The 13,732-nt window shown below is 49.7% G+C and overlaps 1 protein-coding gene across 2 annotated transcripts; it reads right to left on the reverse strand.

The window, feature by feature from the left end:
* Positions 1–3,649: 3,649 nt before the first annotated feature.
* On the reverse strand, positions 3,650–11,539 carry Trib3 (tribbles pseudokinase 3). Of its 2 annotated transcripts, none has more exons than XM_052723997.1 (4): positions 11,332–11,539; positions 10,180–10,470; positions 6,846–7,138; positions 3,650–4,930 (listed from the first exon to the last, which is right to left on the reverse strand). In XM_052723997.1, exons 2-4 carry the CDS (start codon positions 10,468–10,470, stop codon positions 4,450–4,452), a joined length of 1,065 nt encoding a protein of 354 aa, XP_052579957.1. In that variant the 5' UTR covers positions 11,332–11,539; the 3' UTR covers positions 3,650–4,449. The 2 variants fall into 2 exon arrangements, with proteins under 2 accessions (XP_052579957.1, XP_052579958.1); XM_052723998.1 differs by lacking the exon at positions 11,332–11,539 and adding an exon at positions 10,957–11,203.
* Between the last annotated feature and the right edge of the window lie 2,193 nt (positions 11,540–13,732).

The raw sequence follows: 13,732 nt of genomic DNA on the forward strand, positions 1-13,732 counted from the left end.
TTGTTTGTTTGTTTTAATTTGGGAACACAACTTAGGTTGGGCTGAAACTTAGCATATAGACTAACTAGGCAGGCCTCAAACTTGGAGTAACCCCCTGCCTCTGCCTGCAAGTGCTGGGATTACAAGTGTGTGCCATTTGATAATAATTGTATGTTTTTATTCTGAAATACCTGGTAGATTATTTTCATTACCATTACTATCATTACCACTTAGTGAAATTTCCTTTTGTTTTTGCTATAGTTCCCAGCGTGAGTTTATCCATTTACATACAATAACACCTTTTTCTGTGCCAGATGACAGGTAAGCTCTGATGGTCTGTGTTTGAGAGTCCACATTCCTGTTGCCTTATTTTCTGCTGTGGACTATGTAGATGTGTATAGTGGTGTCCCATCAGCCCTGATACCATCTGCAAAAATTAGTTGGGGGGGAGGGTAGATGTGTTGTGGAATGATCTTTTCGTACACTGTGGAGATGTGTTACTCCTACTGGTTTAATAAAAAGCTGAATGGCCAGTAGCTAGGCAGGATTTCTGGACAGAAAGGACACTGGGAGGAAGAAGGAGGACACCAGGAGACAGAGAACAAGCAAGACATGCAGGAGGAGAGGTAACAACCACAAGCCACACTGTAGCACTTAGATTAATAGAAATGGGTTAATTTAAGTTGTAAGAACTAGTTAGGAACAAGCCTAAGCTATAGGCCGAGCTTTCATAATTAATAAGTCTCTGTGTCATTTTTTGTGAGCTGGTGGCCCAAAAAGAAAAATCAGTCTACACAGATGCAGTCTTCATGTTTTCTGGCCTTAGCCTTCTCTTTTTAAGGGGCAAGCTAGCCTTGGACCTCAGTGGGTAGACTCTAACATTCATGAAAACCCAAGTTCCCAATCAGGGTGACAGTTCCGTGTCTGTGTGACCCTAAACAAGAGACTCCCTGTCTCTGGGTCTCAGTTTCTTCCTCTGCACATTGATAGTTGTGGCAACTCCCTTCTCACCAGCTGTTGTAAGGATCTATATAAATTACCAGTTACTGTTATGTATCACATTATATTACCTCAAAGTTAGCTTAAAACAGTAGACAGGACGTGGTGGCACACATTGTGATCCCAGGACTCTGGAGGCAGAGGCAAGAAGATCACAGACTCGAAGCCAGTTTGAGCTACTGACTTTGACTCTATCTGAAACACCCTAACAATAAACATTTCTGGGGGTCAGGAACAGAGAATGGCTTCTTAGTAGGTTCTGGCTTGATCTTGGGCTGAGATTTGATTGGGGCTACAGGCTGATTTGCAGGAAAACCCCCTTTCTCATGAGCCTGTGCATACACAGCTCTCTCCACAGGGCTGATTACATGCCTTCATCAAATGGCAGCTGGCTGTCCCCAGTGCAGGTGCCCCAGGAGAGGGAGGCAGAAGCAAACCCAGAACGTCATGAATGCTCGGTGGGCAAGCACTTATTGCCAAGCTATATCCCAGCCCGATATATATCCTTCTCCTTCCATCCCTCCTTTCTTCTTTCCTCCTGTTAGTTAGTCCCCACATTGTGCTTTTTTTTTTTTTTTAAGACAGAGTCTGGACTAGGATGATGGCTCAGTAGTTAAGAGGGCTGATAGAAAAAGAATTTGGTTCTCAGCACCGACATTAGGCAGCTCACAACTGTTTGTGATTCCAATTCCAAGGGATCCTACTCCCTCTCTGGCCTCTGTGGGCACCTGCACACCTGTACACGCACACACACCTATACACACACAAGCAAATAAATAAATAAATAGCAAATCTTAAAAGAAAGAAAGACCAGGTTTTACTATGCAGCCTTACGTGGCCAGGAACACACTATGTAGTTCAGTTAACCTCAAACTCATAGCAATCCTCCTGCCTCTCTCTGTTGGAATTACAGTCATATAATATCACATGTGGCTCTAATATACATATATATGTATGTGTTTTATATGCATATATTATTATTAGCCACATATTTTCTGCTCCTCTCATCAATAACAAATCTGTTTTTCTGCCTTCCAAAGTAGGCTGTGTGATATGCACAGTGTGTGCGTCAGACTTACACTTTCTTGTGTTTTGAAACCCTAGACCACCACATGTCATGATGGCCGAGCCTATGAAGGATGCCGCAGGATTGATCAGTAACTGCACAGAACCTGTATAAGATGTTGGCTGCAGCCAGGCCGTGGTAGGAATAAAGATTCCCAGCACTCGGGAGGCAGAGACAGGCGGATCTCTGTGAGTTTGAGGCCAGCCTGATCTACAGAGTGAGATCCAGGACAGGCACCAAAACTACACAGAGAAACCCTGTCTGGGGGGGGGGGGGGGGATGTTGGCTGCAGAATCATTCAGTGCTCACATACTGCCTTCAGGCTATTGCCAGGGAGAAGTCATGGGACCGTTCTGGGAGTGTGGGGAACAATTAGGCACACTTTCTAGAAGCTTAAGAAAGAGCTGTGGAAACAGCAGCTAATGCTGCCTGCAAGGTCCTGCTTGTTCTGAATGCGTTATTGGTGCTAGGAAGATGGCTCAGGGCTTCAAGTGTTTGCACACATGTGAGGACCCTAATCCAGATCCCCAGAACCCACATAAATGCCTTGGAAGGTAGAGACGGGATCCCCAGAGCAAGCTGGCTGACAAGACTAGCCATATCAGGAAGGTCAGGCTTGCTTGAGACCCTACTCAGCCAGGCTGTGGTGGCGCACACCTTTAATCCCAGCAACACTTCAGAGGCAGAAGCAGGTGGATCTCTGAGTTCAAGGCCAGCCTAGTCTAGAGTGAGCTCCAGGACAGTCAGAGTTACACAGAGGAACTATCTTCAAAAACCCAAAACCAAACAAAACAAAAAGAAAAGAGAAAGAGACCCTCCTCAAGGAATAAAGTGGAAGAGTTATTAGGATGATTCAAGCCAGGCTGTGGTAGTGGCGCACGCCTTTAATCCCAGCACTCAGGAGGCAGAGACAGGCAGATCTCTGTGAGTTCGAGGCCAGCCTGGTCTACAGAGCCATTTCCAGGACTACACAGAGAAACCTTGTCTTAAAAAGCCAAAAAAAAAAAAAAAAAAGTATGATTCGTGATATCTACCTCCAACCTCTGCATGCATGGGCACACCTATGCACATCACACACACACACACACACACACACACACACTATTCTTTGCCTTCCCAGATGAAGAGGCTGAGGTATAGAATGGTTAAGAAATTTGTTGAGGACCCAACAGCTAGTGTGTTCTGGATTTGGGGACTCAAGTACTGAGTTCTTAAGTACGACAATGCCACTTTTCTTTGTGTAATGTGACTCGTGTGCCAGCCACCTCCATGGCAAACAGCCAGGGACTGTAGGAGTGAAGAAAGCAGGCATCCTGCCAGCGTCTTGGAGAGCCAGACTGACCCGCCCTAAAACCAGCCTGTTCACTGACCCATCTTTATGCAAAGTATAAAGTTAGATGTGTGCTTACATCTGAGCTACACCTGCCCTCAGCTTGGAAAGCCCCCTACGTGAGACCCGAGGTCTCTAGAAGAAACAGCATGTACAGGAAGATTAGTGGGGGAATCTTATCACAAACCACTTGTTGGGGTTGAGATGGATCTGGCTTTCATGCTGGGGCCAGTGTTGAAGGCAGGGAAAATCACAAAGGATGTTAGAAGGTAGAATTCTCTAATTCTCTGACATATAGAACTAGTTCACAGTTCTCTTTTATTAGGCACAGAGTGAAAATCCACATTCAACCGAACATAAGCCAGCATACTGACTGTGGGCCTGGGTACCAAGAGTCCCCAGAGCAGGGCCTGAGACTTTCTGTATGGTAGTAGGACAGCCCCTATCTTGTCCTTTCCTCTCCAACAGTAATGCTCCAGTTAGAGGATACCAGGGTGAAGGGACCTGGACCCTCATTCCCTGAGGTGGATGCTGCTTTGTTGGAGTTTCATCCTTTTGGCTTGACTCTTGGGCCAAGCCTTCAAGTTTTCCTGCCTGGGGGCCGGATTCAGGCAGCACAATCCCAGCCTGGCCTGACGTGTGGTCCTGAGGCATAGGGTGAGGCCTTTGGTCTTTGGCACAGAGATGCTCCCTTTGTTTAAAGGTGCAAGATACAAGGCCTCTGGGGCCCAGATGAAGAGGGCTGTCCTGTGAACACTAGCCCAGAGAAGGCAGCCTGGTATGAAATGTGCCCAGGGAGGAGGGCATGGGAGCACGTGGCACTGTGGTAACGCAGCCAGCAACTTATTTTTCTCTTCCTAGCTTTTTGCTGTTCACAGCACCTAGAACAGGGCTTGGCACCCGGGGAGCATCACCCCACAATGCCTGTGGGAGAGCATGGAATGCATGAGGCACAGTGGCTGTTTCTTCCTTCTGAAGTGGCACTTAAGGTTTAGCTTGGCCCAAAGAGACAGGGGAAAGCATGGAATCCGGTACTCAATTCACGGCTTGCGGCTGAGGGGCCAGGAGGGTGGCCTTAGCCATACAGTCCCACCTCCTCTTCCTCAGCCTCCTCCAGCCCTGGCCCATCGGGGACCACCTGGTCAGTGTCCCAGCGGCCAGACTGTGGAGGGGAGACAAGGCTGTGGTCCTCCCTCAACCAGGGATGCAGGAGGATGCTAGGGGCCACTAGTCTCTCTGAAGGCTCCTTGCGAAGGAGACAGCGGATCAGGCAGCGGGCTGGGGCTGATAGACCCTCAGGCAGGGCAAAGGTCCCCCTACGGATCTTGCCGAAGAGCAGAACTGGCTCAGAGTCCTGGAAAGGGTAGTGGCCAGCTAGCATAGTGAAGAGTGCCACGCCCAGGCTCCAGACATCAGCTGCTTTGCCGGAGTAGGATGGCTGGGAGCTGAGTATCTCTGGTCCCACGTAGGCAGGGCATGCATGCTTGTCCCACAGAGAGTCATCTGGTCCAGTCATCACACAGGCATCGTCCAGGTTCTCCAGCACCAGCTTCGTCCTAGGTCACAGACAAAAAGATCAGGTCTTACTCAGGCCCTCTGGAATAGCAGCCACTAAGCCATCTCTCCAGCCCCTCCTTTGTTTTTTAATTGGGTCTTTTTTTCGGGGGGGGGGGGGGGGGCGTATTTTTTGGAGATAAGATTTCACTACAACCGGGCAGCGGTGGCACACGCCTTTAATCCCAGCACACGGGAGGCAGAGGCAGGTGGATCTCTGTGAGTTCAAGGCCAGCCTGGTCTACAGAGTGAGTTCCCGGACAGGCTCCAAAGCTACACAGAGAAACCCTGTCTCGAAAAACCAAAAGATTTCACTACATTGTCCTGGCTAGCTTCTACTTTACTGTGTCAACCTCCTGAGTGCTGGGGTTACAGAAGTAGGCCATCATGCTGAGCCTCGATGTCTTAATATTGGGGGGGTGCATTTGGCTTGGTTTTGGCTTTGGTGGGTCAGGGTCTCTCAACGTAGCCCTGGCTGTCCTGGAACTCACTATGTAGACCAGGCTGGCCTCCAACTCTCAGAGATCTGCCTGCCCTCCACCCCCAAGGGGCTTCCATAACACTGAGTCAAATTTGTCAAAGAAACTAGAGAACTAGCCTATTCGTGCTGTTAGGTCCCATCCCCTTCCTCTTTCTTTTTAGTTTTTATTTCATTGTTGTAATTTTCAAATGTGTGTGTATTTGTGTGTAGTGTATGTGTGTGGGGCACGGGCGTACCCATTCCGAGACCAGAGGTCAACTTTAAGTGTATTCCTTGATCTTTCTCCACTTCTTTTTTTTCTTTTTTGGTTTTTCGAGACAAGGTTTCTCTGTGTAACAGTCCTATCTGTCCTGGATCTCACTCTGTAGACCAGGCTGGCCTCAAACTCACAGAGATCCGCCTGCCTCTGACTCCCGAGTGCTGGGATTAAAGTCGTGTGCCACCACTGCCCAGCCTCTTTCTTTTAAAAAAGAAGATTTATTTATTAGTTGTTTTTTTTTTTTTTATTCAAATAGGTGTTTTGCCTGTGAGTGTCTGGACACTATGAGCATGCAGTACCCACAATGGCCAGAAGAGGGTGTCAGATCCCCTGGACTTGGAGTTCCAGATGGTTGTGAGCCACCATGTGGGTGCTGGTCCTCTGCTAAAGCAAAAGCACTTTAACCACTGAATCATCTCTCCAACCCTCCCTTCCCCCAACACACACCGTGTGTGTGTGTGTGTGTGTGTGTGTGTGTGTGTGTGTGTGTGTGTGTGTGTGTGTGTGTGTGTGTGTGTGTGTGTAACAGAATCTCACTATATAGCCCCGTGGAACTCACTGTGTATGCTAGGCTGGCCTCCAGCTCACGAGATCCACCTGTCTCTGCCTCTCCCAGGATTTAAAAGTGTGTGCTAGCATCCCCAGCTATTCCATTATTTCTTATTTAACTTGAGATCACCAAACCAGGAGCTCACCAATTTGAGAGACTAGCTGGCCAGAGATCTCTGGGGTCTGCCTGTCTCTGCCCCTCACCCCCATGCCCAGCGTTAGGGTTACAGACTCCACACCACTGCCACTCAGTGCTGGGGATTTTTTTTTTTTTTTTTTTTTTTTTTTTTTTTGGTTTTTTGAGACAGGGTTTCTCTGTGTAGCTTTGCGCCTTTCCTGGGACTCACTTGGTAGCCCAGGCTGGCCTCGAACTCACAGAGATCCGCCTGGCTCTGCCTCCCGAGTGCTGGGATTAAAGGCGTGCGCCACCACCGCCCGGCCTGGGGATTTTTTTTTTTCCTGTCTCTTTTGCTGCCTAGGATGGAATCCAGAGCCTTGCACATGCTAAGCATATCCTTTGCCACTGTGCTACCCCTTAGCTCTTCCTGCCTAAGTTACTCTGCCCTTGTGGACCTCAGTTTCCCTACCATGGCCCACTTCTCAAATGTGCCCCTGGGGTCACACTTACCTCTCACAGTTGCTGAAGACAAAGCGACAGAGCTTGAGGTCTCGCAAGACAAGCCCGTGTTGGTGGCAGTGTGCCACGGCAGCAGCCATCTGCCGGAAAAGCGCCACGGCCTCGGGCTCAGGGATGCCACGGCGGCTGCGCACCAGGCTGTGCAAGTCCCCATGGGTCTTCTCGAAGAAGGCGTAGAGAAACTGAGAGCCCAGCAGGATGTCCGCAGGACGGGCCACATGCTGATGGGTAGGCAGCCTTGCATAGGGTGCCAGCACCGCCTGGGCCTCACAGGTGGGGTAAACCTGGGGACAGAACCAGGAGTAAGCACTGCTGGGGACCTGGGAAGCCAGGCTGGCCTAGCAAAGCGGGAGAGCCAACCATTAGACACAGGTGAGCTACACACACAGGGGGCCTTGCTTAGCAAGTCACTCATAGCCTGACATCCGCCGACTCTCCGCAGGCCACAGGTCAGGAGGTCCGGGGCCACGAGGCCAGCAAGTAGCACACGTGGGACTAGAACCTGTGCATCCATCTCTGTGCTCTAAACAGCCACCCTGTGTGACCTTATGCCTCAGAGAATTGAAACTAGGGTATAAACCAAATAGAGAGACACTCCCGGAGAAGCCGCCCTCCCTGCCGGCCCAAGAACAGCCAGCTCAAGAGCCTGCCTGCAGCCCCTGCCCAGCTGACTGGGCTCACAGCATTGCCTGTTCACTTGCTGTCCACAGCGCAGCACCAGCGAGCCCACAGACCATAGCTTCCCAAGGAACTCAGAAAGATGCCAGAACCCAGAATACTTTCTTTTTTCAATCTTGGAGATCAAATCTAGGGCCAGTCTTTGCTAGGCAAGTATGAACTAGTATTTTGGAAGGGAGCGCTTATTTTAGAAAGTCTGGGCCTGCCGTGGAGGCACACTCAGGAGGCAGAGGCAGGTGGAACTCTGTGCGTTTGAGGCCAGCCTGATCTACAAAGTAAGTTCTGGGCTAGCCAGAGTGAAATTCTGACAAAAAAAAAAAAAAAAAAAAAAAAAAAAAAAAAAAAATGGGTGGACCCACAGGACTCAGAAGTGACCTGAATGACCCAAAAATACCCATGGGAAAAACTTCCCAAGTTGGGGGCATTTGGGAAATGTGCTGAGTTCGTGGACATTACGCACACACCTGGAAGGCAGGTCCAGTATTCTGGAGAATGAAATTGACGTTCAGAAAAGGGAAGTAATGACTTGTGTGAAGAAGCCACACTTGAACCTGTTAGAAGTTGGTTATTGCAGCGCTGATATAACACTTCACTGCTTTTGACTTTGAACTCATGCATGCTGACTAATATATTTAATCTATGAAAAACATAAAGCATGTGATCTTTTAAAAAAGTGTGGGGGGGGGGGCCTGGAGAGAGCACTGGCTTGTGGTGGCTCCTACTGAGCAGCACCTGGCCTGGCTCCAGAGAGCAGCACCTAGCCCCAATCCATCTTTTGTTTAGCAGACACCTTTTGTTTCCCTTGTTGCCCTCCGTGTGAATCTTGTCTCGGAGTTTCCCAAGGATCAAAGGCCTATGCAAACTTGCTTCAGGAAACCTGGAAATCCGTGGTACCCGAGAAACCGAGGAATGTGCACTTGGCATTGTGTCGTTGGGAGCCCCTTTCAGGCTGTTTTGAACATATGGAAAGTAACTGGCTAAACTGTATGGAGAGAAATAAAACTGCCCTAGGCGAAGGGATAGTGCTTCAGTCCTTCGAGGCTAGACCCCCCTGCAGCCATGAAAGGCTAGATTCAACCTTAAGATGCCTCTGAATCTTCTTTCCACGGATCCGTGTGAATCCACACACCCGTGCCACGACCACTCAGCTACACTGACTGCTCTTCTAGAGGACCCAGGTTCGATTCCCAGCACCCACATGGCAACTCACAACTGTCTCTTAACCTCAGTTCCAGGGGATCCAGACATACACACAAGCCAAACACCCATACACATAAAATAATAAAAAATGAAAAGAAAAGCTAGGGTAGCAGGAGAAAATAAATACACAGACTACTACTTTCTCCTCCAAAGCCTGGTCCTGCCGAGTACCTTTGCACCTCTTTATTTTTTTCAGGGAGGGGGTAAGACATCTCTCATGTCTCCCTGGCTGCCCTAGAACTCGCTCTGTAGACCAGGCTGGCCTCGAACTCACAGAGACACACTTGCCTCTGCCTCTCAAGTGCTGGGATTATAGGTGTGCGTCACCACACTTGGCCCTATGTGCCTCCTGTACCTGCAGCCAGAACACTCTCTGCCTTTGGACCCTCCTCCCTACGCCTCCTTCAGTTTCTGACAGGCACTGTCCTTTGGCATCTGCGAGGCCCTCCCAGACGTCCTTGTGTTCCCCTGCATCCCGCATCCCGCATCCCTTCCCCTCCTCTCTTTACTTCTCCCTCCCCACTGGTACCAGCTTTCTGTCCATGATGCTCATCAAGGCCTGTTCTCCTCTGGTGTGCACCTGTGGAGGCCGGAGAAAAACCTCAGGTGCCAGCCAATCTTTTCCTTAAGATTGATTTTTATTAATCGTGTCTGTCTGTCTGTCGTCTGTCTGTGTGTGTATACGTGCACAGGAGTCAGAAGCCTGAGGCCAGAAGCCCTGTATTTCCCTGGAGCTGGAGTTGTATAGGCAGTGGTGACCTGCCTCAAGGGATGCTAGGAACAGAACTCGGGTCTCTGCAAGAGTTCCAAGCACTCTTAACGACGGCACCATGTCTCTAGCCCTTTTATTCGTTCTCTCTCCCCTCTCTCTCTAGCTGAGGTAGAGTCTCTCACTGACCTCGGAACTGATTCACTGAACAGGCTGGCTGGCTGACCAGTGAGTTCTGGAGGTCTGCCTGTCTTCACCTTCTCAGTGCAGGATTACAGGTGTGCAACACCTCTCCTCCACCCCCCACCCCTTTCTCTCTCAACATGGACTCTGGGGCTCACCAACTGAGCTATCTCCCTAGCCCCACATGCTCATTTTTTTTTTTTAATCTCTCCATGCCTCTCACTAGAATGTCAGTTTGATAGCAGGAGCACTTGCGTCTAGGTTTGTTTTGGTTTTGAAACATGTCCTCAGTATGTACCCCAGGCTTGCCTGAAATTTGGGGCAATCCTCCTGTCTCAGCCACTCCAGGCCTGGGATTACAGGCATGTGCCACCACACCCTACTTGGGTCTGTTTTTTTGGCCATAGCGGGTGCATTGCATTTATGATGTTCTATGAAGTTTTGTTAGTTGAGGAACCCAGTGGTAATCTGCAAAACCAGAACCCAGCAATCCTCTGGGTCCCAGTCCTTTTGCAGGGTCCTGGGGTGTTGGAGGGGAGAGCTCATGGACCATACCTTGCAGGTGTACTTTGTGCCTGTGGGGCAGTGCAGGGCCCGGTAAGTGCGGCTGCCTTGCTCTTGTTCCAAAAGGACATAGGGCCCCAGCCGGGTTGCAGGGGTCACAGCCGGTGACAAGTCTGAGGCAGTTGGCGGGCTGGGGGGCAGCAGGCAGGGGCGCGGCCCAGGCTCAGGCCCACCTCTCACTCGTTTTAGGACTGGACATTCGGAGTCAATGTTGTCATCGAACTCCAACGGTTTCTTCCTGCAGGGGACACCAGCAGCAGCAGCCAGAGGGGTGGCTCGCATCTAGAGAGTAGGGAAGAAAGACTGTTTGGTAGTCCCTGTCTTCTCCGCTAGGACCCTCTGGACAGAGAAACATTACCCCGGGTTTTCCGAAGCTCACTAGGCATGGTGCTCTCAAATGCAAGGACAGCTGGAGAAGGAAGGAACCCGCGACGAATGAAAGGCTTAATAGTAATGCAATAAGGAAAGCTGGTAATAGGGACACACCCACGCACTGCCAGCATCGAGGAGGCAGAGGCTGGAGGATGGCGAGTTCCTGGCCAGCCTAGGCTGCATAATGAGCCGACTGCAACGGCTCAGGCCTAGGGCGCTCCCAGACGTCGGAGTTAGAGAACGAGAAAGTGAGAGTGAGAGACAGAGAGAACGCAAGACAGAGAGAGAGAGAGAGAGAGAGAGAATATGCATGAATATTCATAAGTACGTCGGGACTCCCAATATCCTTCTTGCTAGACTCAGGGAAACCCCCCTTCGCACCTCCCCAACGGGTACCTTGTCCTAGGGTTCCTCACGGGTCTCAGAACCGCCCGCGCACGTACACGCGCACCGCGGCCGGCTTCACCTAGCCGATCTCGGGGTCCCCGGCACCTTCCTACCAGACCTCAGCCTCCGCAGATTCCGCAGTAGCGGCTTGGGCTGCTCAAGTGCGGCGGCGGCACGGGACCTGGGCTCCCATCCCCGCCCGGCTGATGTAAACCTGAGCTAATCTGCCGCTGACGCCCTGCGGCCCTGGATTGCACCATCCACGACCCGCCCCTGTAGCCGAGCGCGCTCCGCCCGCGCCTTCGGGGCCACTCGCCCCCCTTACCCTCCCCCATCCCCGCTTAGCCCCCCGAAGTAGTACCCGGAGCCACCAACTCTCCTTACCTTAGTACTTTACGCCTAGTTCCGCATATATGACATGGGAATGAGATCCTAATGGAAAAGAAGAACAAACAGAGGCTGTTTACAAAAGCGCGTCCCACCCTATTAAGCCCCTAGCTTGACCTGGGCAAGAAGCCCCACGCTCTGAATCCTGGGAACCTTCCCTCCAAGCAACCCTTTTAAGTGTGCACCCAGCTCTGCTCTGACTCGTGGTACAGCTCAGAAAAGCCACTTAACGCCCTGGCTGGCTGGGGGTGTGGCTCTGTGAGAGCACTTTCCTACCACGCATAAGGCCCTGCTCTGTAACAAAGTCAAAAACAACCCAAGAAAGCACAGCTTCAGTTCCATTCTCCATAAAAATGGATTTGGAACGGCGCTCACTCCATATAGTTGCTGTGAGAGTAAGTTCGTGTATGCAAAACTCTTAGATCAGCTGGGTGTAATGCATACCTAAGAACCTCAGTTACTCAGAAGCCTGAGGCAGGAGGATGGCCTGTTTGATGGTTAAGCTCTAACTTGCCTGGAACTCACTCTGTAGACCAGGCTGATTTCGAACTCACAGAGATGCACCTGCCTCTGTCCCCAGTACTAGGACTAGAGGCCTTCTTATCAAGATAAAATAAATTTAAAAAAAAAAATAAATAAAAATATTTAAAAAATTTTTAAAAATAAATTTAAAACATTTTTTAAAAAAGATAAAAGAGCCGGGTGGTGGTGGCGCACGCCTTTAATCCCAGCACTCGGGAGGCAGAGGCAGGTGGATCTCTGTGAGTTCGAGGCCAGCCTGGTCTACCAAGTGAGTTCCAGGAAAGGCGCAAAGCTACACAGAGAAACCCTGTCTTGAAAAAAAGAAAAAAAAAAAAAGATAAAAGAAATTTAAGGGCAGAAGTGGGGGAAGGGAGGAGGGCTGTAGCTCAACCACAGAACATTTGCCTAGCGTGCACTAGGCAGTGAGTTCAATTCCCAGTAACAACAAACGAAATGTAGAGCAGTTAGCCAGGTGCACACCTTAAATACCAGCAGACAGGAAGCAAAGGCAGGCAGAGCTCTGTGAGTTCGAAGCCAGCCTGGTCTACAGAGCGAGTTCTAGGACAGCCAGGACTACAGAGAAACCCTGTCTCAAAAAAAACAAAAATTGGGGCTGCAGAGATGACTTAGTGATTAAGAGCATTGGCTACTCTTCCGGGTTCAATTCCCGCACCCACATGGCTCACACCAGTTTGTTACTCCAGTTCCAGGGGATCCGACACCCTCATATAGACAAACACACAGGCAAAACACCAATGAACACAAAATACAAATAATAAAAATAAAATAACAAAATAAACAACAATAACAAAAAACCCAAAATGCAGAGTGGTGTGTGGCCCATGTAGGCACTCAGAAAATAGGATGGAGCCACTGGACACTGGAGGTGGACGGATATAACGAGATTCCAGCCACAGTTGAAGCTAGACATGGTGGTAACACCTACCCCACTCTGCCGCCCTGGCAAAGCCCCAAGGCCCAGTGCTTCTGACACTCTAATTTACACCTTGATACTTGAGTTCATTCATATCAAAACAAAGGAAAAAGGGGAAAAAATTCCTTCAGGAAGAGCTAGAGGGAGGTAGGACCAGGACACCTTTGTTACTCTAGTTCTGGAAGCCAGGGAATCAACTCTTTTGTATTTCTCTCTCCCAAACCCACAAACAGCAGGGGATTCTGGGATCTAATCTGATTCTGCCCACCCGGCAGCTGGGGAGGGATAAATGAACTTATTTTCAGACCCCAAGAGAGGTGAAAGAGGCCAGAGCTGTGAGAGACAGAGGGTGGGACGGTTGTATTCTGTGTACCCATCTAGCACCAGGCCTGAGCGAGGTGTTCCTGCCACCGCACGCTCCCTGCTTGCTTGCGATGGATGCCAGGCCTGTTCAAAAGCTGGGGACTCAAGATAACTACACTGACCGCCGTAGGCTCCCAGATCTTATAAATAAATAAAAAAAAAAAATAACCACAGTAATTTAGAGTAGATCATAGTGCTGGGTGATGGTGGCACACGCCTCTAGTCCCAGCACTTAGGAGGCAGAGGCAGGTGAGTCTCTAAGTCTGAGGCCAGTCTAGTCTACAGAGTGAGTTTCGGGACAGCTAAGGCTACACAGAGAAACCTTGTCTCAAAACAAACAAACAAAAAACAAGCAAACGAAAACAACAACAAATTTTTTAAGATGGGATAATTGCCAGGAGTGGTGGTGTACACCTTTAATCAAAGTTATCCTCTGCTCCATTGCAAGTTTGAGGCCAGCCTGAGCAATATAGACCCTTGTTGTGGTTGAAAAAAAATGAAAAGAAATTCCCTTTATTCACCTATCATATTTAGTACAGTCTGGACATGTTGTCTCAACAGACAGTCAACAAAATTGCC

The sequence above is a fragment of the Peromyscus californicus genome, unplaced genomic scaffold (genome assembly GCF_007827085.1).
Source record: "Peromyscus californicus insignis strain IS unplaced genomic scaffold, ASM782708v3 Scaffold_7__1_contigs__length_154581171, whole genome shotgun sequence".
NCBI classification, from domain to species: Eukaryota; Metazoa; Chordata; class Mammalia; order Rodentia; family Cricetidae; genus Peromyscus; species Peromyscus californicus.

What these genes read in the sequence shown, in the direction of transcription:
- Trib3 (XM_052723997.1), bottom strand. Translation starts at nt 10,470, where the DNA reads ATGCGAGCCACCCCTCTGGCTGCTGCTGCTGGTGTCCCCTGCAGGAAG. An exon ending in GCACAAAGTACACCTGCAAG is followed by an intron (nt 7,139 to 10,179) that starts GTATGGTCCATG and finishes TTCTGTCCCCAG; the next exon opens with GTTTACCCCACCTGTGAGGC. An exon ending in GTCTTCAGCAACTGTGAGAG is followed by an intron (nt 4,931 to 6,845) that starts GTAAGTGTGACC and finishes TCTGTGACCTAG; the next exon opens with GACGAAGCTGGTGCTGGAGA.